The sequence below is a fragment of the Homarus americanus genome, unplaced genomic scaffold, assembly GCF_018991925.1.
Source record: "Homarus americanus isolate GMGI-L3 unplaced genomic scaffold, GMGI_Hamer_2.0 scaffold37032, whole genome shotgun sequence".
Classification (NCBI taxonomy): Eukaryota; Metazoa; Arthropoda; class Malacostraca; order Decapoda; family Nephropidae; genus Homarus; species Homarus americanus.
Window position 1 is genome coordinate 6,837,087 of NW_024731852.1, and position 26,050 is coordinate 6,863,136.

Consider the following 26,050-nt stretch of genomic DNA (forward strand, 5'->3'; position numbering starts at 1 on the left):
ACACTACAGGAGGGCACTTTAGGCAAGAGAGAAAACAAGTCTCTGGGAGGTAACTCGCAGAGCTTCGCACATGTTTTATGGACGGCAGTGTATAATATGAATGAGTGTGGGTATTAAGATACTAGATATGTAACTGTGACCGTTACACTCCAACCAATCCACATTATGCTAACACACACTGTACTCCAACCAACACCTGTGGTACTTCAACACACCCATTACTGTAGAATTGATAAATCTTGATTCAACAGATGATGATTCATATTTCAACAACCCTGAAGTATTTGGTGAGTGTGATCCAGAAACAAAGGACATCGTCTATCAGCTGTGGGAGGACTTTGCTCATGTTGCCACAAAGCTCTTGGACCGTATTGAAGAGAATACTTCTGCACTTCCAGTTGTTGCAACTTCATAAAAACTAAATAGTTATTATTGTACATATTAAATATGGATATTTATTAACTGTATAATAATATGACAAAGTATAATGCTTCAATGTTAATTTGTATATACATTGCTCATGCTCTTATTATTACGCTGCTCATGCTCTTATTAAAGAGAAAAATTTGACAAATAAAATTTTGTACATTATAGTTATTAATGTCGCACTATCGAAGGTAATGTACAGTAAATGAAGGATTGATCCTGTAATCCTATTTTTGACAGTGGTTAAAACGAGGCAGCTCGAGCATATGCACATTAAGGCATTTGATCAAGGCTCAGGAGACCTTGACATTAGTGGTTGGAACTAATAGATTCATTAGTATAGATTTGTCATAACCTTTGTCCTTTAAATTTGTGTTGTTCAATTAATATTAGACTGACAGAAATCTATACTGTAGTACAGTACGTACTTTATTTACCCCAAACATCATCACTTTCATTTTGATCACCCCTGCACTCACCTCAACCTAATAAGCTAGAGACACGTTGGGGCATTAGTACCAACTGGACAAGATTATCATTGATGCCTATAAGTGTCACGGTGCATGAGTGTGTTAACTGCTACAAGGAGCTGTATTAACAGAAGAAAAAACTGTCCAGCCTAGACTATATGTGGCTTGCCACCTAAAAACTAACTTGGTCCACTTGGAGATGCATACAAGTAAGTGTGACATCATGCCTTGGTATCTTTCAATTGCAACTGTTGCTTCTAATATTCATTTTTAAAGTAGATGTAGCCCCAGCCCCAAAAATTATTCGAATGAATTAATCCTAGCCACTAATGCCAAGGTCTCCTGGGGTTAGACCTAATGACTGTGTTCACATAAATACAAGCTACCCGGTACCTAGTTAAGGATGGTAGACCATAAAATAAAATAATAAAATGTTTCTTTGCTTCATACACATTTGTGTAATACAGTACATGTACTACTGCAGCTGGGATACCCGGCATTACCCGGGACTGTGTTTAATAAAGTAAATTTAACCAGAATGGATGCAGCCACACCCTCAGCTCAAATTAAATGCCCATGTAAAAAAATTAATAAAATAACCATACCTGTACTGAATTTCATCTATAGGTTAAAAATCTGTGGTCATGCACAGGAGCCCCCCCCCCCCCTTAAACATTCAGGAGTATTCTGAAAACTATTTACATAAACATACCAAATTTCAGCTCTCAAAAACTGTGGCTGTACATAGCAAAGAAACAGAAAAATATAGATATATTTTAAAAGGTTTTCCACCTTTGAGGGTGGGGATCAATAACTAGGGCCAACCTTAAAAAAATGTCCATCTTTGTGACACTATAGTGTGCATGTACATCTTCATGCCAAATTTCAGCTCTCTCTTCAAATCTTAAACCATGCATAGTGAAAAAAAAAAGTCTCTTTTTTATGAGTACGTACTATATAGACAAGAGTTAATTGTCTAACACCTTTAGGCCAAACAACTTCTATTTTTCTTAATGATATATCACTTACATTAAGTGTAATTATCATTTTCTGTAATGTAAACAAGATGTCTGCATGAAACAAATGTATATCACCAGTGCTGATGTTTTTTGGAGGCCTTGTTTAAAAACAGTGTAAATAGGCAAGTTAGTGTTGGTGTTTTATATACAGTATGTATACACTGTATCATTTAACATGTTTTAATATGCATAGACTTCACTACTGTGAATGATGAATAGGGGATCAAATTTAATTAATCCAGATGACTCCTGTTGGTACCCACACTGATGTACAGTACAGTACTGATATTCAGTAACATCTCAATATAGTCCAGCATACATATCAACCCTGAAAGATGAAATTTAGCATATAAACTCTAAGTCCATCTATCAGTTAATGTTAAATAGTGGAAGTTAATAAAAAAACTAAATTCAACATGCAGTAGAGGACCAAAATATGAGTAACATGGGAAGGTACAATTGTTGAAAATTGAATATTGCATCTTTACAGTCTGGACTGATAAATCTTGTTACAGGTGGCTGACAAATTAGTTAATGGTAGACAATACACAACTTGAATAAGTGAAAGAATGTAGTAAGGTAATGTGTATACAACAGACAAGGCTTGTCAGGAACCACAGGCAATAATGCAAATTCAACATGAAAAAAAGCTGTTAAAAGTCAGTCAAATAAGTTTGTACTGTACTGGTGGTTGAAATTTACTTCCACAGCAAATCCAGTTAGTCCCTTGCATCATGTATATTTGGGTTGTGGAATTTCATCTATTTGGAATCAGTGAATCACAACCACTAAATTCAAGGTACTGTATGTCACAAAATTCAACCTGACAGAAAAGGGGTCTTTATGAGGAAAATTTTTCCATACGAATGTTGCTCCAATTATTTACTGTAGAGTAGTGGGGGTCAGTGGGAAAATTGGGTTCGAGTTACAGAATTTCAGTGTGGATAACTTTTCAAGAATGTATTTCATTCATAACATGAGGGATTAATGTTGTTGAATGTGAACCTTTACCCAATCTGAATTACAACTTGTGTATCTTGTGGCTGACCTAGCAATGGGATATCTAAGTTATCTAGTTTGTGAGATGTGCACTGAATATCAGAGAAATCTTTTCAACTTTTGATGGTGTGATGTATCAAACACACTTACTGTAACTAGGGGTAATATAGCTACAGCTCTGTTTACCTGTGTTATAAAGCAAGGTTTGCTACACCAGTATCTTTAATGAGATTGTAGTGAATCTAGATGCTACTCCATGTGTAAATGTAGATGAAATTGTATACTGTATAGACCTTATACTGGTAACAATTAAATTAGTGGACCAATATGAACAGATGACATTTAACCCTTTGCACTATTTGTTAATGAATTGTAAAAACCCAATTATGTTAATATTTGTGTGTTTCTGGCAAGAAAATACATGTACAGGTATCCCTCGTTTAATGATCATTCACTTAGCGATTAAAAATTTGAAACCCTTTCATATTTAACGATTATAAATTTTTGGTCTAGCGATCTTTGACTCACTGAGAAAAATTCGGGAGGGGAGTCAGAAAAACTGGGGATTCTGTGCTATACTGTATGTGCGTATCATTACAATACTGTAATGTGGCTTAGAAATAAAGAAAATACTGTATACTATAAAATTATAAAATAAGAAAATTAAGAGCATGGGTGTACCATATATGTGGGAAGTGAATGCATGTATCCAGGCAGTGAGCTGTAACTGTGGCCAGCTGCACTCTCCCTCCCCCTGTGTTGCGTGTATACAGTACTGTACATACAAGTATATGTGAGGAATAAGTAAAAATTATAATAAATAAAAAAAAATACTGCATTGCCATTTGGCAATCATTTCACAGGACACAAGAGAGAGGACTGCAGAGAGATCCCCCACGTCACTACCCCTCCCCCGCTCTGTGGGCTAACTACTGAGCACATAAGAAATGTTTATTACCTTTATGTTTTTTACCTTGTGATAATTTTCTGTTTCGTTATCCCTCTTTTTGGATAATATTTCTCATTATTCTTCGTTCAGTGAACATTTTGCTTAACGATCTGTTTTTCAGGAACACAACCCAATTGTTAAATGAGAGATATCTGTAGTACGTATATCATTACACTGTATTTAGATGCATCATGGTTGTATTGCTCCCAAAAGAGTTTTCTTATCAGGTGTCACTAGTTGGACTTGACCTTTTAATTGTATTTTAGTTACTGGATATTGTTAAGCTAACTTAAGCTAAAAAGCTAAACATCCTTTTATGCAGTTAACAGTAATTTGTGAGGTGGCAACCTCCAGGTGGGAAGGGTTAGCATAGCCTAGGGCATTAATAGGGCCAGCTCAGTGTACACCATACATGAGCAACTCCATGCTAACCATTCCTAGTAATGGGGTTGAATCTATGGTTCATAGATTAGAGTCCTAAGTACAATCAACATACTGTATATTGTAACTAGAGCTTGAGATTTCATCCACAAAAGTTACATTACACCATCTTGGAACTACATAGATGGTTATTTTCCAAGTTATGACACTAATTCCTAAAGAGAATGTCCTCTCCAAAAGTCTTGTCTGTCACCACAACCACAGGTAGTGTATATACTGTAAGTAATGTATTATACCCTGGGTCCAACTGTGTGTACATTCATTGATCTATGTGTGTGTCATTTTGTGTTAGTTTTATTTGTTATTTTATAAACAAATGTAGAGGGAGCACCATTTTAGAAGAAGCTATGATTATCATCTACGATGTGGATGCTACTCCAGGCTTGTGTTGTATGGTGACTGGATGAAACTTATACAGTAGTATATTGTAACCAACAGTACATAAATGTTTCAGCAAGGTTTGGAGGTTAAGTTAGACTTAACTACAGTCTGTTCTTCATGGAAAGATAAAATAAACACTGCTCTTATTTCTGCGTGACTTTGACAGTCTATTGTGATAGTGGTCATATGTAGCAGAAATCAAGCCATTTTACAGCTTCTAATGGTTTTCAAGTTACTTTGTACTGGTTTACCATGAATCTCTTTGTGTATGGGGTCCTCTCTCTACTGAATAAATTCGTTTTGGTATTAGCCCCCAAAAAAATATTGTAAGTGGCATCACTGTAGTGAAAGGGTTACCCGGTAATAACAAAAAGTATCAGTAAGATGTCAGATCATGTGCCTGTTAAGAAATCACAGTACAAAATTATACAGTTGTTCCTATAAAGGCTACACATACTCTGTCAGTCAAACAAGGATTAAATGAAATTATCAAAATATTTGCCTGTCAATCATTGGTGCCTGAGTTTATGCACAAGTCAAACTTTTAAAACATTGAGATGCTTTTTATGTATCCTTGAAATAAACCTGGTTTAGCTATTGGTCAGGATGGAATAAGGTAACATTGCCTGTATGGAATCAGTGCTTTCCAAAATTCGCACAGTAAAGTCTGTCACAAAAATCCACTTTATGAAGTACTGTAATATATTTTATAAACGTTTTGAGCATTCTAAATTTGAAATTTAAGTTTATAGATTATTTTGTTTTAATATTCCTCATATTACATGCGAGTAAATAAAGAGAAATTAGACAGTTGATGATTGTGTGCATGGTGATGTGAGTAATGAATCTACTTGTCTTCACATGAGTTTGAGTTGTAAGTTATATGGTGATTGTATGAGAGTGATGATAGATTGAAAGCTTATTTGTAGACTTATAACACTGAGTATGATAAAGAAGTTACTGTACAGGTATTTACTGAAACTAATAACAAATCTGAACTAACTGGAGAGTTTCAGAGTACGTAAACGACCCCATTACACTCTCACACAAGCCAACCCTCCCAGTGTCTCTTCCTAGCCCGGTCCGACTAATTACCCAAATGTAGCTGCAATGAAGTCAAATAATGGTCCTACATGAATAAATCGGACTGCCAATCACTTTTCGACTAGTATTTGGTGTCACAAAATCACAAAAAATTGGAAAACTTGCTTTAATCTGAGTTAATAGATCGCGTGCATGTACCGAGGGAGCGAGTAATTACCCAAATGTAGTCGCAATGAAGTCAAATGATGGTCCGACAAGCGCAAATCGGGCTGTGACTCACTTCTTGATTATTATTTGGTGTCATAGTCACAGAAAATTGGTAAACTTAATTTAATCTGAGGTGTTAGGTTAGGCTAGGTAAGGTTAGGTACATGCACTCGATCTATTAAATCAGATTAAATTAAGTTTACCAATTTTTTGTGACTTCATGACACCAAATACTAGTCGAGGTTAGTTTAGGTTAGGTGAGGTACATGCACTCGATCTATTAACTCAGATTAAATTAAGTTTACCAATTTTTTGTGACTTCGTGCCACCAAATACCAGTCGAGAAGTGATTGGCAGTCCGATTTATTCTTGTAGGACCATCATTTGACTTCACTGCGGCTACATTTGGGTAATTACTCGCTCCCTCGGTACATGCACACGATCTATTAACTCCGATTAAAGTAAGTTTTCCAATTTTTTGTGACTTTGTGACACCAAATACTAGTCGAGAAGTGATTGGCAGTCCGATTTATTCATGTAGGACCATTATTTGACTTCATTGCGGCTACATTTGGGTAATTAGTCGGACCCTCCTAGCCCAGCATGTTTATCACTTGTTTGGACTCATTGAGAACACAAAAATACACATACAATACTCTAATGTTGCTTAGAAATAAAGAAAATATAATATAAAATAAGAAAAATGAAGAGCATGTGTGTGGAGTGGGCTAACTGCATTGCCTTAGACATGTCCTGTCAATCTGCCTCATTGACTACTGACTGCCATACGGATTCAAATCATGAGCACCAAGGGTGGCTCAGGTCAATCAATCGTAAGCCTCTACAAGAGAATGTAGGTCGGGCTTATTTTACTTTTCCATAATAAACAAGCTCTGACTTGGCCCAAACAAACAATCAATGTGACATGTTTAGGTTAATTGTGAAGACTGGTACAGAACCATATCCACTTTGTATTACAAAATATTGTGTGTATACTACAGAGTACCAACATTATAATTATGCTGTGCTACAGAATATAATGTACACTGGCACTTTATACTTGTAATAAAATATATAAAAAATTATCTGTTGTGTACATTTTCCTTTTGCCAGTTATTTTTTCAGGCCCCACTCACATTAATAATTATTGACGAGATACCTGCCGCCAAATTTTCATGGTAAATAATTCTTAAAATGCTGCAATTTCACTGTGTTTTGTAGTGGACACTGTAGGTTGAGGAAATGTGTTAATAAGTGGTTATTTCTAAATTAAACCTAATCTAACCTTAGTTGAAATGAATAACAAGTGGCAAAAGTGTTGTAAGAAGACCAGATCAACCTAATCATAGAAACTTCATCTAAAATTACCTAACTTCCTAGCCGTGGGGCCCCAAACCCCAGCATACTAAATAGAAAGAACCTATTACAATATGGAGTAATTTTGTTTTTGTGGACTTGAGAGCAGCTGCCCAGTCCGAGCGGCTTAAGTGTTGGTGTCAATGAGTCAGTCCGTGGGGGAGAGTGCAGCTGAATGCTTAAATTGCCACTATTCGAAATCAAAGTTGAAACTATGTCTACCCGATGGTTTTTGATGTGTTAAGAATGAATTTTACCTTCAATTCTGGAGCAAATTGTCAAAATTACCAATTACAACAACAAAATTCCCGAGATTCGTTTAGTGGCAACAATGAAATAATATTGAGAAAGTAGTGAGTGCATAGGCGCCTAGTTACCTAGCAGACGAAGTATTTGCCCAAAAAATGAATATAATATAACAACACACCAATCAAAATATAGTATAAAGCGAAACATCAAAACAATTTGACTTTTACTGGGATCAAATGAGTTCACCATAAAATTGGATTCTCATGTCATGGCTCTCGCGGATTTCTGTCTGACAATCAATCAAATTCAGGATTTGCAATGCATCTAATTTTTAATTTCTAATTGTGATTTATCACTTTGACGGAGAAATGAAGTTGGTGATTCATTAAGGATAAAATGCAGCATTTTTTCTCCTAAACCTATTAACAGCTTGTTTTATCGTATTGATATTCTGAATTTGGATTCAGCCACAATTAAGAAACTTTGATCTTCATTTCGAGTCTCATTGCCTGTAGTGTTCTTAAATATTTAATTACATAATCATCATTGTTAACAAGTAACTCGTATTTAAAAATCTTTTCCTAGGAGAATTACTCATCGAAGACTCAAAGTGGTTCAGACTCCGACGGCCCGAGTCTGAAGTTCTGACTCAGAGTTGTGCAGCTGAGACAACAACACAGGAGCTTGTAAACCACTTCCATGTATATTCATTAATACGTGCAGGTGAAGATGGGGCTTAGTAACTTGCTGGTATTGTCGCAGGTGACCACATACATCTTGACTCTCTTATTGTCCCTCTGCATCATCATCCCCATCTTCTTCCATCTTCATGACTTCAAGTGAGTGATGTCACAACTGTCGATATGGTCTGGTGATCTTTAACTCCCACTATAATTCATTAAACTAAAACGCGTATTGTAATTCAGTAAACATACAATTATGTTATTCGTATGATTATAATCTGTTTTGTAATTAAATAGGCTTTAGTTTACCGGTATTTATTTTGCAAACTGATAAGCTGGTGTTAATCGCTCAACTGCCAAACAGATGTGGAGGGAATGTAGTTTTTTTTTTTATGCCAAGATTAAAAAATAATTTTCGTATATTTCAGAGCACTTCTGTTTGGCAATGGGGAATGGTCATTTGTATTACATTAGGCCAGATGTTGCTATGAGGAGAGATCCTGGTAAATATTTAGTAGTTGCTACCACCTAATTGACTTTTGAAAATGGGTTTTTATAGTGTAAATTATAGTGTTAAATGCAATTATGACCGTCATTGCCGTCGGAAATGAGCAGTAGTTGAGATATTGAAGAAAAAAAGTGGAAGGTCAAATAATGTAAAAAACTAAAAAAAAATTACCTAACCCTTAGTGTGTAAGAAACTTAACTTAAGTAAGAGATACAGGGGGATAGAGTGATGTAACTTGAATGAGGCAATCTACATAATACTGACAATCTGATTAAATCTTGGACACTCTATAGATGAAACAAGAACATCGTGAGCCTTAAAAATGACAACGGCTGCTCCTTCGTTGTCCGAAATGCTCTGAATAATGTACTAGCCAGCCAATGTACATCTCTAACAGATGCCATCTTCCAACTAGCAGCGAGTGGAGACTTGTGCTGATTAGTAAACAAGTGTTACTTCACATCGGCACTTGCACTGAATGGCGTACACAACTATGAGGTCACACTAACACACGTTGATTGGCCAAATAATATCAAATAAAAGTTAAAATAACTCAAAAACTATAAATTTCCGACAGAAACGTTCTAGAATATTTTTTATTTTCTCTATCTCCCCATATATGACTCGATATTCAGTTAGGTGGTGGCAACTACTAAATATTAATGGGGATCCTAACACTTAGCAACTTTCCCAGTGAACTTTACAGACAAATTGTTAATACTTGAACCAAAATAACACCTTAACCAACCTCCCTAATCTTATCTAAAATAGGATGTTAGGTTAGGTTAGATTTGGTTGATTTATTTGTCTTATTTATGATAAATCATCGATGGTAGTTGTGGTCAAGATGGAGGAAATGGTTACACCTGAAATAACTTTTGAAATTGCATCAAAATTTCTAGAGATTTTATTTGCATGGCACAAAATAAGAAAATGGATATAATAATGCACAGAACCTAACTTAAGCAACCCTACTTAACTTCCTAACCAGGGGGCTCTACCCCTAGACCCTTTGCCAGGGGTGTAATTGGAATGTTTTATTGACTAAGTGCTATAAATATAAAGTTTAGTTTACAATAAATGTTCAAAATGACTCCTTTCAGCTTGGATATGAACAAAAAATGAACAGAAGAGATGATCTGCTTCCTTGAATCATGGATTCTGTAAAATGCATACAGAATGTCTCGAACATTCAGTGGTATCATGAGCCAGAATGTGTATCCAAAGTTGAGGGCAGCCATTTTTATTTTAGTTTTTTTTTATTGTAGACTAGACATTGTATTACAGTATTTAGTCTGTAAAACATTTTAACTACAGGTATGTGCAAATAACATGAATTTCAAGTATGCGAAAGTTAGTTTTACTTTTGTACTTTCACAGATTGCAAAAGTTTATCACAAAGGATCCTTTGCAAAAAACAAAGACAACTCATATGTATTTACCTATTTATCTTTTAATTCTTCCGTATTTGCTGTCTAGATTTTAGAAATTAGTATAAAATAACCCATGGATGATGATAGATGACATACAGTATGTACAAGATGCTTCCAATAAAACTTTCTAACAACTAAAATATAGGCCCCAGAAAAAACCTTGCACATCTGTAATTCCTCACACCACTTATAGCTGAAATAAATTTTACTGTAATAAGGTAAATTCCAGTATTTATTTGATTTGAGTTACAAGAGTAGTGTCCTTTGTGTTGACAATTCAAGTGCTAATTCAACCAGACCTCATGGTGTAACTTCAGCTTTTTTGCTAACCAGAACCCTTCAGGGATTCATTGTTTTATCAGAAGGGATTGAATTGTTTAATCAATAAGGTTTTAATTGTTTTGCATAATAACAACAACTGAAATAAAATTTGGTAAATTTGTAGTTTCACCCCAAACTATTATTCGACCAAAAATTTTTGTTTGTCCCATGGCATTTGATCTGATTCATACGAACTTAACCTTCATTTTGATATCCAGTACCAATGAAGTCAACTTTGTTGAAACATCATGGTGTAATTTTACTTTTTTTTTGTGGATGTGAGAGTACACTTGGACTAAGCGGGCCGGTTGTAAACAGACAGACAACAAGCGGGGACTGCAGATTTACGGGAATTTCCTATGTGAATTTACCATTTGTGACAGAAGTGGTATTTGAAAAAGTTGTTGCAATTGATGAGATATAACTTCTGGTGAACCCAAAATTGCTCTAACCCAGTTGGTAGTGAAACTGCAATACAGGGGTAATATCTAAAAGTTTATGTATCTGATCAAAATATGTAAAAAGAGAGAAGAATGTGTTTTCATTATAAACAGCAGGTCCACAGTGAGAGGCTCTTATGAACTAGGCTTTGTTACAGTTCTTCACTCTTGGGTAAATACATATTTATGGACCATGTGCAAGCAAGCTAGCTCTCTCTTTTGTGATTAGTTATCTCATTTTTAGAAGGTCAATAAATGTTTTAGTTAGTTTGAGTCAACAATGTGGGAACTCAAGTTATAGACTTCTCTGGTTGTACTTGAGTTGCCAAATCCAGGCTCAGTTATGAAATGGAATTATGAGCAATCTCTCATTTACAATACTGTACTGTATTTGCATTTACATTACAGGGGCCACTGCTTGCTGTTCAGTAATGGAACATGGCGTGAGACAGATGGTCAGTTCTTGGTGTCGTGGGCATCACAGGGCTTTTGTGATTATAATCTTACCTGGGCATCTGTCTCCCTCTTAATTGCCCTCATCCAGACCTACAGGTTTATAGCACAGATTTGTCGTGGAACAGAGAGGTGAGAGGTGTTTCATAGTTGTCTTTTTCTCGTTAAAATAGATTTTTTTTTGTATCTCTAAACATTATAACCCAGTTAATATACAGGTATTTAATAGAGATGAGCCGAAGTATCGGTATCGGCTAATTTTGGAGTTAGAGATATCGGTGAAAAATGGGCCGATATCAGCCGCTACTTTTACCAAACATCTAAAAGTGTAGTAATTTAGAATTGCAATAATAAGAAAATTGACAAATTAACAATTATACAGTAGTACTGAATCTATTGTAGTAACCACAGGCTGATATGGAGATATGAATAAAATAAACACTTTTATTATGAGTAATACAGTACTGTATTCACATAATACTGTAATTGTAATAATTTCCTCTTTTCAGTGTACTAGAACTAGAATATTGATATAAGATTTTGAGAAACAACTTAGTGCCTTTAAGTTTAAGATAATTTATTTTTTAAGCACAGTACTGTACAAGTTTACTGAATACTGATAACAAGCAAAACTGATAATAAATTTGTAAGACTAAAGAGTCAAGTCTCAAGATTAGACAATACTGTATTCACAATATTAAAGTTCTAACTTCTAGATCAACATACAAGACTATATACTGTATAAATTAATCAGGAGTTGGCAACTGTACAACCAACAAGTGTGGACTGAAAACAGAGTTGTCAAATTAGTGCTGTTAGCAACAGAACAAGTTTTAATAACTAGCCAAGTATATATGTAATGAACTCGAGACTAAATTAATATACAGTACGTATAAGTTAAATTAACAAAGGAAAATTAATATTGGCACTAAGCAATGATTCACGCCTACTGGTTATTAAATAGATCTGTCAAGTACGGGTGAGTTCTCTGAATCTTGGGAATTAGATAGATATCTTATTAGGGAGTATCGTTATCGGCTTTGGGATGAGTATCGGTATCGTCCAGAATTTTGGTATCGGCACATGTCTAGCATTTAACATTCATTATCGTCATATGGAATAGCTTTAAAAGTTAATACAAATTTGTATGCTATTGTTCAAAAATTAAGTTAAAATTTTCATTAAATTTTTAATTCAAATTAAACAATATTCTTTCTCATAATTGTTTTTAAAAGAATATATTGATGTTAATAACTGCTTTATAGGTAAAATACTACAAATTAGCAGTTGTTATAGTGCTGTGCTGTTCTTATTTTAGCTTTTACAGCATTACAGGGATAAATTGAATGTATCATAAGTTATAGTTAAGTACCTATTGTGTTCTATGTATTCTGTACAGAGAACTGTGATAAGCTTTTGAGATGTAGTCGCAAGATACCTACAGGTGCAGAAAAAGCTTTTCATTGCATTATTAATGAAACAGTACTCGGTACTGTACATTAATCCTTTTCCAATCACGGGTTATATTTCAGAATTCTCGCATGGTTGGTAAAACCATTGTTGGCAAGGACTGAATCTAATGAGAATTAAGGGTACAGTACTGTGCAGGGGTGTGGTGGTTGAGAAGATACAGTGCTCTCCTCTTGTTCCACGGGTCGGTGGTTCGATCCCTGGGCACTCCCAGTTCACCCAGCTGTAAATTGGTACCTAAGTTTACAACTTGGGAAAGTTAATGTGGTCAAAGTGCAGTACAGTACTGATCATGCTGTCTCCATGTGTACCAAAAGCTTAGAACAGTATACAGTATCCACACTGTCCCGACTGGGCAGCTATGCCTACGGGGCTCAGTTTTACTTTTCACTGTACAGGTATTAGAAGAACTCCCATTAGCATTGCTGCTATGCACCACTTACAGTTTTCCACAGGTACAGTGTCCCATTCCTCAGTGGCCTATCTGAACATGTGGCCAACAATATATTTTTGGGGTAATATTTGTACTCGAGATTTGTTCTAAGGTTCGACTATGATTCCGACGTTGCCACATGTTTGTAAAGGCCACCGAGGAGTGTAACACTATACAGGTATCTGTGGTCAACTGTACCCACCTGACCCCTCCACTGACCATTACATGCTTTAGAGATGTAAGGGAAGGATCATAGGGCATAGTCATTTTTGTGTTCTTTGGTGTGCTTCTCACTACACTAGCCCTCATGGTACCTCCAAAATTTTTTCATAGTTCTCACCATTGATTCATTTAAATGAGAAATGTCTGCCAATGGAAGATACACTTTTGGATTATGTAAATCAATCAAGCAATTCCACTGTGTTCCAAACTTCCAATTGCATTACTGTACCTATCTTGCCTTCTCTGGAGTAGCACCCTTCACCTCACTAGATTTACACTTTGTGGCTACTGGTATATTTCAGGGCAAAAAAGAAAAAGAAATTATTATAAGTTTGTTGAGAGCAGCGCTGTGAGAAAGAGTAACGGAGGCTGAACGAGTGCTATAAGGTCAGGGGGATGCCATGAGCTCACTTGTACATAGCACTGCATTTCAGTTACAACCACCAGGGCTGGTGACAGAATCATTTCATCTTAGATTCCCGCTGTACTGATCTAGAAATCTCCTGTGGTGGCTGTGGAAACCTGCAGATACTAAAAATGGGATACTGTTGTTGATAAAATGCTGTATAATACTGTACAGTATATAGAATATGAATACTTGAAATTGCGGATGGTAAATCTGTGGTTGGCCAAGGATTACCATTAAAGTAGTTGTAGTAGCAGGAAAGAGGTTTATTTTATGTGCAGGGAGTAGTAACTTGAATAAAAAATTTTAAAGTAGGATTATTATACCGTACAATTTTCAAAAACTTAAAGTACATTACTTTCTTTGAAATTATCTAGGATGAAGACTATTGGTCATCAATGTATGCACACGAAAAGATTAGAGGCTTGATTTTTAGCAACCTTTAATTTTCCACTACAATACTATGGCAGGTTTCTCAAGGATCTTTCTTATAATTTTTCTTAGCTTGAAGATTAAGATTATAGTAAGATGGTGGTCTCCTGGCTCAGCTTGTGCCAGATAAATCTTTTAAATACTGTACGCTCATGATCAATGTTTTATGGCCGCTTTCCACACTTTAAAGGACATTATGTTTTACCTTTTCATGTCACTCTATTATGCGTGTTTGTGTAATAATTCAAGTTGTTCTTTTACACCTAACTTTTCCAAACTTCATAATTATTGCAGTTTATATTCCAGATTCATATACAGTTTATAGATATAGGTATCAAAGGGTATGTTATCAAGGATGCCACAAACCCCCCAAAAAGAATAGTCCATGAAAAGTTTAACACTGTAGGGAACAGGATGATCCAGCTTGTGTATGCTTGTGTCTATTACTGTATTACAATATGAAACTTGACTTTGCCTCCCAAAGTATACACTATTTGCTAGGTTCATCCAGATTTTTTGGATGTTTGCCATATCATTTACTACTATTGAGCAGGACATGGTGTTTCATTAGCACAAGTTTCTGTTCAAGGTATAATGTAATTTTTTATATTTTGCTTGCAGTACATTCCTGAGTGCCTTCTTTGATGTGGTACTGAGCATATTCATGTCTATGGCAGCCATGGCAGGTGCACTCATCATCACCATCGGCTATCAGATCTGGTGCAATGCCATCATGTTACGTTTTGAGGCGTAAGTTCTCCTTTGTGTTCATATACTGTCTGGTTCCATATAAAAAATTTAAACAGTAGTCATGTTATATACAAGGGTGACCAAACTGCGAGTCTTTGACACTTAATGTGCAGCTCACGAAAATATATTGGCTGTACCCCTTTTTGCATCATAATCAATGCAAAAGGTACCGGTAAATAAGAAATATGTTCGAGTTTTATATTTATAAACTGAGAGGCCACTGGATTAAAACTTGTTAAATATTCAAGGTAAGTATAAATATTTAAGAATTTAAATCTTAATTTTAATGCTAGAATTAAGTCAGGTATTGTTCATTAGTGCTGAGTCAGGTCAGTAAATTTCAGGTCAGGGATTACGGAGGAAAGTCGGTGGGAGGGGCAGGGCAGGGCAGGGGGCCCAGCCTCACGTCATGACCTGATATATTAACACAGTTCGTTTGTATTTTAAGATGTGAAGATGCTACAAGCAACAACATTGACAAAGAAGACGAAATAGATACTAGAATGTTCTACACTCAGTTTGGAACAGCACAGGTAAAGTTCTGTTTTGACTTAATGGTCTCCCAACGTGATTTGTTTTTTATAATATTAAGTTTGTGGGTTTAAAACCCAGAGAAACCCTCAGACAGTAGTGGCTGGGATGAATTTATTAATTAGTTAGCACCTCTCCAGTCATCTACGTGGGCCATAATCTGGTGATCAAATTTCAGTTCCTCATTTCCAGCCATGACTCCATGTTGTTCAGGTGGCTAACCACCAGTAGTGTCTCCTACACTCCAAGAGAGGCAAGGAGTCAATTGCTTTAGCCTCTACTGCTTTTACTGTGGAGTATTAAGACGATTCAAACAGTGCATGTTTCTCATTACTTGTAAAGTTTGGCCTTTATGTACAGTCAGCAAAAAGTTCTCAAACAGCTGGGCACGACAGATTTCAGAATGAGAACTATGGCTCTTGTCATCTCATAATGGTTGGTACTGTATGTCTGATTGTGAAGTGACTCAACATTTCATAATGATATATGTTGCTCGCATTCTAGTATTTACAGGTTAAAAGAAGTAATTTAATTTGCATTAAATATCCTCAGAGAGCAATGTTCAGATTTCTCATTCGTTTTGTCATATTGTATGACGCTTAAAGCATTTGAGAACTTTTTTGCCGATTGTATATTGTGCTGTAAATGTTGTGTTAACTTTACAAATGGCCCAATTTCAGTTTTTACTGGTGTTGATACATGAAGATGTTTCAATCCAGGTTATGTCATGGAGAACCCAATTTCATGGTCAGTAACAAAGTGCTATTAAAGAACAGTTTTTCATGTTTGTGCTCAGGAGTCATTGTCTAGTAACGTCGATATATTTATTAATGAGTCGTGTCATTCAGTTAATTAATAAATAGCTGTACATGGAAGTGTTGTTTGGAAGATTTCCCCTAAGAATATAATATGGTTAAATAACTAATCGGCCACACTACCAAACTTTCCTACTTTACAATTCTACAACTATAATTTCTCTCTATATCTTCCTCCCGAGATTATCCTCATTATAAATGTAAGTCCTTATTGAATTAGTCCCAGCCACTAATATCTAAGGGTTCACGTAGGTTTTCAATGTAAATACTGTATAATGTTAGTTAAGGCCCAGACATTACATGGGATTTCAGGTATAATCCCCCATTTTATTTTTCGATGTTACTGTGTTATTATAAAATGTTTTTTTCACTAAATAGTTTTAAGATTTGCTAATGTCTCTGGTAATAGAATGAATGGAGATTTATTTTAAGTACAGTATACACAATCAAAAAAGTATCTGTGCACATCCTTGTCCGATGATTTCCTGAATACCCGGTAATCAATACACCTATGCCGCAAAGTAACCACCAACTACACACTGTTCACAAGATTAATCTGTTTTCTTCTGAATGTGCATATAGTAACACTATAAGGGATCAAATAGGAAATGTCGCTACCAAGCGATATGTGGCATTTTACAATATCCATTGTCTGTAGTGTCAGATTGTTTTGTCCAAAATGAGCACAGATACTTTTTTTTATCATATGTATGTAGCTTTAAGATTTTTTTTTTTTTTTTTATGGAAAGCAAACTCAGCTTCAAATTAATTGCTTGATTATTTCCAGAATTGTACTGTATTTCAGAGTGTGTTGTGTTCTCCTTTTTTGTTGCTGAAATGCAAATAGTTATCCTTACTTTCCATTTATATCCATTCCATACCACTGACATTCAGTAATGGTTAATTTTGAGTGTAAAATTTCATTGTGTTAAATGTATTTTGATTTTAGAATTTCTTTAAGTTATCCAGAGCGTGACCCTCTTGAACCCTTTCTAAGTATCCACTATTCTACAGCAACCAAACTTCTCTGTTGTGACATGAAAGTGATATGTAATGTAAACTGTGTTTCCTACAGTTTGGAGCATGGACCTCATGGGTTTGCTGGGTCGGTCTCTCCATGTTTTCCCTGTTGAAGTTGTGCAAGTACCACCAGCAGGAGAATATCCGGGTGTCCATGGCCCGTGTCCGTGCCCAGCTTACCAGGAATCAGTGGTCACCTGTGCAGAATGAATCTTAAGGTTATATTGTAATCAAAGATTCTTGTCCTAGATACTGTATGTATGGTGTAAAATGGATTGTGTTTAGGCATCATGTTTGAATAAGGTAATATTTTAACTGTATTTTGCATTACTTATACTGGATCAATGTGCAACTTGTCAGATATGCAAATATTTTTTAAATAGGGATTTGTGGTACAGTGCTGAATTATTTAAATTTTCTTTGCCTGACTTATTTCTGTTCAAGATATTTCTTTATATTGCACATTCAGGGGAGGGGATTTGTTTTGCTTAAAGGAGGGTTGATATGTAGGATGGTCCTGGGACAAATTATTGCATGTAGTGTTGGAGTTGGGTGACCTAAACAGTCATATTGAAGTGCACACGGAGGGTTATGAAGGTGTGCATGGTGGAATAGGTTAGAGCACAAAAATATGGAAGGAGAAACACTGCTTTAGGTTGGGGATGCAATGAATGTGGATGTATGCAACATTGTTTAAGAAGGTGAGTGAGAATAGACATAAACGAAATTCAGGTTAGGTTTGTGCCAGGTAGGGGGATTACAGAGTCAATATTTATGGTTAGGCAACTACAAGAGAAATGTCTCGGTAAAAAGAATTTTTTTTACTTTGTATTTATAGAGTAAGATAAGGCATTTGACAAGGTACCACATTGAGTAGTAAATTGGACAGTAAGAAAGCTAGGACTTCAGGAGTACCTTGTTCAAATAGTTATGGCTTAAAATCCTCTGTGAGAGTATATGGTGAAGAAAGGGAGGAATTTGAGGAAAAATATAGAGTCCATCTTGAGCCTTCTTCTGTTTATCATGGTGCTTGAGGCAATATCACAGGATTTTAGGACTGGTCTGCCCTGGGAGTTACTGTATACTGTTGTATTTGTGCTGATAGCAGATATATTGAAGAGGCAGTGAAAAATTTTAAGAAATGGAAGCATGCAATAGAGGCAAAGGGCTTAAGAGTGAATGTGGCCCCCCAAAAAAGTGTTGTTTAGAGGTGTGGGCAAGGGTTTTGTGGTGGAAAGTGTAAAATGGCCATGTGCTGTCTGTAAGAAAGGTTTTGGCAGCAACTTAGTAAAGTGCAATGAGGGTGAAAGGTGGGTACGCAAGAGGTGCAGTGGATTAGGTGGCAAACTACAGGGTGTTGCTGACTTGAAATATTCTCGTTACTACTATAGTGTGTGTTCTACAAAGATAGTTTTAATCTAACCTAACCTGACCTGACCTAATCTAATCTAACCAAACTTAATCGAAGCTAACTTAACCTAAATATCTTGTAGACTGCACACTATAGTAGCACCATATTCTCTATGTAAGGGCAACTGTGAGCCCACAGCAAGGCTGGAGAAACTCAACATTGAGGATATATCCCTGGACTATGTTGATGAGTTCTGTAACCTGGGAGACATGATCAGTGCCAGTGGGGTGCTGAAACCTACTTAGTTGGAAGAGTCAGAAGTGGTTGGAAGAAATTTAGGGAGCTACTGCCTTTATTGATGACAAGAGAACCTTCCTTCTGAGGGAAAGGAAGAATGTATATAACTGGTGTGGGAAATGTGATGTTGTATGTCAGTGAAACATGGCAGTTTAAGAGGATGACATAATTAGACTTGAGTGAGCTGAAATGACAATGGTGAGGTGAATGTTCAATGTGACACTGAAAGACAGAAATCCCTGGTCAGAGCTAAGAGGGTGGCTGTTTATTGAGAATATTGGTGAAGTTCTGTGTAGAGATAGGCTAAGATGGTTTGGGCATGTGGAGAGAATGGATGAGACATATGAGGGCCTCAGAAGCACAAGACCGCAAGTGCCATCACCCGCCACACCTCCCAGCTGAGCCAATGACGCAGCGAGTAGACCCGCTTCGGCCAATGGGCGCACGTCGGGGGCACAAAGGCCATGATGTATGACGCTCATACACAAAAGTTGTACAACAAAAATATTTGAAATAAAACAAACCCCCCACCTCGATATCTTTATTGGTTGTGAAGTACCAAACGATTAAACACCAGGCATGTATTCTGGACTGGCGTGCACATGAACCCACATGGGCTGTGATGCATGACACTCATACACCAATCTTTTACAACAAATACCCTCTATCTTCAAAATAAAACAAACCCCACCTTGATATCTTTTTTGGTTGAGGAGTAACAAACGAAAAAATTTAGGAGGTTGTTTCTCATTTCTTTTTAAAAAATGGCACTTGTGTTCTTGTGATTCTAAGGCCCTCATATTAGGTCAAGAGGTGCATAAACCTAAATATGGAAGGAAGGAGAGCCGGGGTTAGGCCAAGACCGACATGGGAGAGGTAGTAAGAAATGACAGTTAGGAACCTGACAACAGACCAAGCGGCATGGAGAGCTGCTATCAGGTAACTTGGGCTTACCCAAGCAAGCTTGGGAAATGGCTGTAAGATGATGATGTAGTCCATTTCCAATTGACAAATGTTTGGTACACATTGATCTGTTCAGCAATCATAATTGGTATTATATTGGCTTGCAAATTTTTCTTGGATTTTGATGTTAGTTCATTTATGGTTTATTTTTTTTATGCATTTACAGATATGCTTACAGGACTTCTAGGTCTGTAAGTCATTAGGGAACACCACAAACTCCATATTTACGTGAGGGATGTACAGGAGTATAAAATCTGTGAGCAAATTACGGGAGGTTGAATGGACTTTAGAGCTGCTCTGGTATGGTTTTGGGTTTAGATTATTTGACTGTTTTATCTCATTTGTGTTGTGTAAAGATATAGAGAAGGTGATGTATTATTACACTGAATATTTTCCTATGTGTTTGTTTTAAATCTTTGAGTGTAAATTCTGTGATAGAGAAAAGGAAAAATTAGCATTATCTTATGGAAATAGAATGTTGCATTGCCACAGAAATTACAGCAATTAATTTTGTGTATGATCTTTCAAGAGATAATGGGGATAATTTCTGACCATGTGAACCTAATCACCCAAACCTAACCTTATCAAAAGTGACCTAAAATCCTTAGGGTTGGCTAGTTTTCATCAGCTGTTAGAATATATATAGTTTTCTGCTTTCCACCCTAATTGTAAACATGCAAGATCACAAACTTTATATTAGTATTTATCATTATGGTACTTATGTGAATTTCATGCTCATTTTTCTCCCTTTCTCTGACATCATATTTAAATTTGTTGAATTAAAACAAACAATTTGGGAAAGGTCCTTTAAAGAATTAACAGTAAAATGGTGGTAACCTTTCTCTGCACCTTTACTGACTCTTTTCAGTTATACAGTGTTAGACATTGAATAGGTAAGCATCCTCTCCTATTATAGTGCATTTTTTATCAGCTGAGAAAGGATGCTTCACCCCTTTCTCAAGAATTACAGCTGATTGGCTGGAAATACTTAGCTAAATATTTTTCTTGTCAGAAATGGTCATCCCAATGATTATGAATAAACTCATTTAGAAATACATCATTACTTCAGAATGAAATCGGACAGGTTTGAAACCGCCAATCAGCTGTAATTCTTGAGAAGAGGCGGGGTATCTTTTCTCAGCGGAGAAAAAACCCACTATAGTAGTTATGTACAGTATAGTACAGGTATATATTTTATTTTTTTAGACTTTAAGTTACTATACTGTACAGTGGTAATGACAATTGTTAGAATATTATCTTATATTTTCTTATTTGATTTGTTCATGAATAACATTTCCTTCATTCAACAAAGGTGGCACTTGTGAAATTTTTTGGTCACAGTCCATCTTCACAGTCATATAATGATGGCCAAGCACCAGGTTCTGATATATACAACAAGGAATTACGGGTTTATGCTTTGACTGTAGCACAAGCATGTTGCTTGGAAAATGTCTGAACCATTTTTGAACATGGAGATACAATGCTGGTGTCTGAAATATATTTTAAGAAACTCGATTTTTTTATTCAGCTGTGACATGAGTACTGTAATGCATCTACATTAGCAGAAATGAAACTACAGTACAGTATCAACAAAATGTTAGACTTATATTTTATGAGAACTCTTTAGGGTGATCATAGTACAGTATTAACACCAGTACTTGTACTATAGAGGGTATGTGGCTTTTTGAAAGCAACTTATTTCATAATTTTCACATATAGTTGAGGGTTGGTACTCCAAAACTACCATTTATTTTTTTATATATAAAATAAATTGCTTTTAAAACTTATTAGGGGCTTATATTGCCACTCCCCTTTTGTTCATCATATCAAAAAGTATACCTGTGTGTGACCAAAACTTGGAAGGTATTACAGTAGTTTGTTTATTTTATTAATACCATTGAAGAGTGATGAGTTGTTTTCCTTTTTCTAAATTGTCCCAGTCCCTGGTTGTTTCACAGATATATGAAACCATTCAGCCCTCCCAGGGACCATCACTTGAAAATTTTAATTATATATAAGGTTGCTATACTCTTAAAACAGATGCCAGGCAACACTTTCTTAACAGGAATTGTCACTCACACTCGATGAGATGACCTCTTATGAGGTGGGATGGGGTGGTGAAAAGCTTGCTTTTGTCACTACTGGAGATGTTGAAAAGGCTGTGTAAAGGTTTGTTTTATATACAGTGTCTTCATTACTTTACTACTTCTGGATATTTTCATGTATTTCCCCAGTATTTGTATGTATATTAGTATATCCCATTTGTCTTAATAAAGGCATTTGTATTTACAGTAGTACCCCGATTTACACGGTCAATTGAACCCACAGGGTACCGTGTAAAGTGAAAACCGCGTAAAGTGAACAACAAAACATATGGGATTAATTCCAATAGAGACTGGCCCGACCCCCAAACTCCACTTTTTGACGACACACAACTATGTTGTAGTAAAAATATTATCTTAACTTTATGATGGTATGCACACACAAATAATAATTAAGAGAAATATCAATAATATTAGTTTTTTAACACTTACATTAGTAGAAAAGATGGCTGGGCACACAGGGATGGGGGATTGGTTCCGAGGCAGAGGGCAGATTATTGGCCCTCACCTGTATCACTTGTATCAATTGTATCACTATCCACCACATAGGCTTGCAGGGCCTCTTTGTCAAACCCCTCAAAGTCCATATAAGTCCATATCATCACTATCACTCACTGACTTAGGCCGGCTGTGGTGGGTGGCGGGTGAAGAACTCGGTAATGTTTTGATGACTGGGCGACCTTGTGCGCATCCTGCCCGCGCCGCTTCCCGCGTATATGAGTAGATGCACCGTGGAAAGTGAAAGTTCGGTTCTGGCGAGGCACTGCGTAAATGAGAAATAGCGGAAAGTGAAACTGCGTAAAGCGGGGTAATACTGTATTATGTATGTGTACTGTATACAGTATTGATGTATATTTTCTGTATACAGTACAGTAGTTGCTTTATTTAAATTTACACTAATAAGGAACAGTAGGAGTGGAATTACTAGTACTATAATATATACAGAAATTTTGTATTACCATACAGTATATATACGGTGTATATTTTTTAATTCTCAATTCCACTTTCAGGAAAATAAAAGAGAATGAATTCCATGGGTTACTTTGCCTGGAACTTTGGATATGGCTTGAGTGCAATAGACAGAATATGAAAATTAATGGTGACAATACTCCCTGTGTAATACATGTATTGCACTGTACAATACATGAAAACTAAAATATAATAAAACTGTAGATATCACTTCAATGAACATAAATTGTGGCTAAGTAGATGAGGTGCATTTTAAAGCCTTATCAGTGTACGTACAGTATTTTTTCCTGCAAAAGTAAAAATACTGTACCTTGAACTATGTTTGCTACATCTGCTGAAGGAGCATTTGTTGTGCAGAACTCCTGTAACCTCTTCATGAATTACATAGAAGCAGAGAGAAATGACTCCATTGTACTGAACAGTTACTGTACTCATATAGCTATCTGTTCTTGCAGGGGGTTGATGAACTGCGACTCCTGTTGTCTCGGTAGCGTTGTCAAAATCCTTCATCCGCTGTGTCTCAACATAAATTTGTACAGATAATTCCACTGTGGTTATATTATGTTGTGCTTACCGTATTGAGTAAAAAAAATATATATACTAATAATAATCTCACATTGTTCAGAAATCATACCTAATACTTTTTATATGTTAATAATAAACATCATGATGACAACTGATAATCTCTTTAAATCTGAATATAATATATTACATTATCCTTTACTATATGACAAGTATCTTTCTGTACATTTCATTAGCAATATTTTTTCTTTTTAAGTTTTAGGCAAGTGGATAAAATTTCAGAAGCATCTTAAGTTAGTGTGTTACATAATTTCATTGTTATTGACTTTCCTTCAGTGTACATTTAAACAAAAATAAATAAATGTTATAGTTTTATACTCTGTGCAGCATACCTGGGTATTGATGCCGCATTTTGTGTTTTATAGTTGGTGAGTAAATTTTGTAGCCAAAGATTGTAATAATTATATAATCAAATTGTAAATGTCAATAAAATATCATGAATTTATTTTAACTTTAATCTAAATCTATTTTAGAGGAACTACAAGTTAAATATTAAAGATGTTTATTTGTTTGTACAACTGTGTTTCTTTTTTTTTTGGCAGGGGGGGGGGGATAAACAAGCTATTGAGATTTGTGGTCCTTGGGTGTTTTAAAAGTGTGAATAATAAGAATAAACCAGATGGATACATTTAGGACATTTCCATCTGGGTAGGCAATAATGGCAGCATTTGAGGGGAGAGAGTATTCTTTTTGGTTCTAGCCATTCTGCCTGCACCATAGTGGGGAATAGTTTTTAAATACTGTATAGAAAATAAATGGATAACTTTGTAAGTACTAAACTGCTTGATTATAATGATATGTCCTTGTATCACTCTATATCATTGCAGAACAGTAAATTTTCATCTATTGTGTGACATCCACTGTTATTGTAAGGTGGAGAACATCTGTATAGCACTGCAATTTTTTAGCTCTGAATTTCCATAGTGCACTTTGTCTCAAAATGACACTGATTCTGTTCCCAAAAGGTTATGATTCTGTCCTAAAATAACAGAGCAGTGGAATGGTATTAATGTGTTACAGAGTTTGGAACCTCGTTGCATCACACACTCATCTCATATCGTAGTTGCCAAATTTAAGTCTTGTACAGGTGATTAAACAATGGACTTAAGTACCCATTAGCCTAGTAAATATTCTAAAGCAGAGAACCAATGCATGTCATTCTGGGATAGAAGTGCTCTTTCTAGGGCAGAGATTATTGCTACTCTAGGACAGAACCATTGTCATCTTAATACAATGTCATTATCATCTTGGGTCACAACCAGCCTTTCTGAGACACAAACACTAAATCATGGACAAAGTTATTGTCATTCTAGGCAGTGCTGTAATTGAGGGATATGTGGCCATATGGCATATCTCCACTATAAAATTTCAGGCATGCCATAGTGCTAAGAAGAGAGCCCTGTAACCTTTGGATTTGTACACTATTTGTTTAATGATGGCCAGTTGCCACTACAGTATACAATATGTTGATTTATCTCTCTCAGTCTGTGTGAGTCGGTAACAGTTCACCACAATACGTTATAGGGATATACAGTATACTATACAACATTTTCATGATGAGCTTATGCAAATTGTATATTTTTCTGAAAACTGAAATAGCAGCCATAACTGTGAAGAAAAGTGGTAAATGACTCAAGTGCAATGATGGTGAATGTAGGAATAATACTACACTCGTAACACAGGTCAAAATTTTAAATGTACTGTAGTGTACTGTACTATACTATATAATAGCAACTGAAATGAAAAAGCACATAGTATCTTGCATACTTTAGTCTGGAATGCACAAATCATCACTGCTGCAGCCATTTTCATAACAGCTTCAAAGAGGATCTGGAACAATATTATGCAGTAGCTATAAAAGCTCACGAACTCAACGTCCTAAGAGGTGTGGTATTAAAAGACAATGGAAAAGTACAAGAGATTTGTAGCAAAGATTTCATTGTTCAACAGATTGCATGGGAGTGAAACAACCCATCACATGAGCCTGAGACAGACCTACTGGTACTCTCGGATTTTAACATCTGGTCTACCACCTACCTGCCAGTTCAACCTACCTTGTGCAATGGTGAGAAGGAAATTTAAAAGCTTGCATGAGATTCAATCTACATGCCTAATCAGCTGTGAAAGATTGTTGAAGAACACAGTTCTGTACCAGAGGGTCTGAAAGAAATACAAGGATGCATCAATACTCTTTTCATCGGCTCTGCAGTGTAAAAGAACCTTCAGTCTTGTGAATAAGATCTGTGTAGATCATTGTTCATCTTTTGCTGTCTCCAAATATAATCAGCTTGGTGTTTATCAGTGGAAGTGTACCACTGTTGCATCTCC

At 35.9% G+C, this 26,050-nt stretch overlaps 2 protein-coding genes across 7 annotated transcripts in view; both read left to right on the forward strand.

Moving 5' to 3' along the window:
* The window catches only part of LOC121867997 (armadillo repeat-containing protein 2-like), a 33,408-nt gene extending 27,970 nt beyond the window's left edge, over window positions 1-5,438 (forward strand). For all 5 annotated transcript variants that reach the window (XM_042368191.1, XM_042368193.1, XM_042368192.1 and 2 more), the window contains exon 18: window positions 252-5,438. In XM_042368191.1, the coding sequence (XP_042224125.1) occupies window positions 252-415 (164 nt within the window). In that variant the 3' untranslated portion in view covers window positions 416-5,438. The remainder of the gene's footprint in view (window positions 1-251) is intronic.
* Window positions 5,439-8,144: 2,706 nt separating this feature from the next.
* Window positions 8,145-24,167, forward strand: LOC121867999 (transmembrane protein 179-like). Of its 2 annotated transcripts, none has more exons than XM_042368196.1 (6): window positions 8,145-8,380; window positions 11,335-11,511; window positions 14,964-15,092; window positions 15,541-15,625; window positions 17,514-17,676; window positions 23,596-24,167. In XM_042368196.1, exons 1-5 carry the CDS (start codon window positions 8,271-8,273, stop codon window positions 17,673-17,675), a joined length of 663 nt encoding a protein of 220 aa, XP_042224130.1. In that variant the 5' UTR covers window positions 8,145-8,270; the 3' UTR covers window position 17,676; window positions 23,596-24,167. The 2 variants fall into 2 exon arrangements, with proteins under 2 accessions (XP_042224130.1, XP_042224132.1); XM_042368198.1 differs by lacking the exon at window positions 23,596-24,167 and adding an exon at window positions 20,236-21,175.
* Window positions 24,168-26,050: the final 1,883 nt, after the last annotated feature.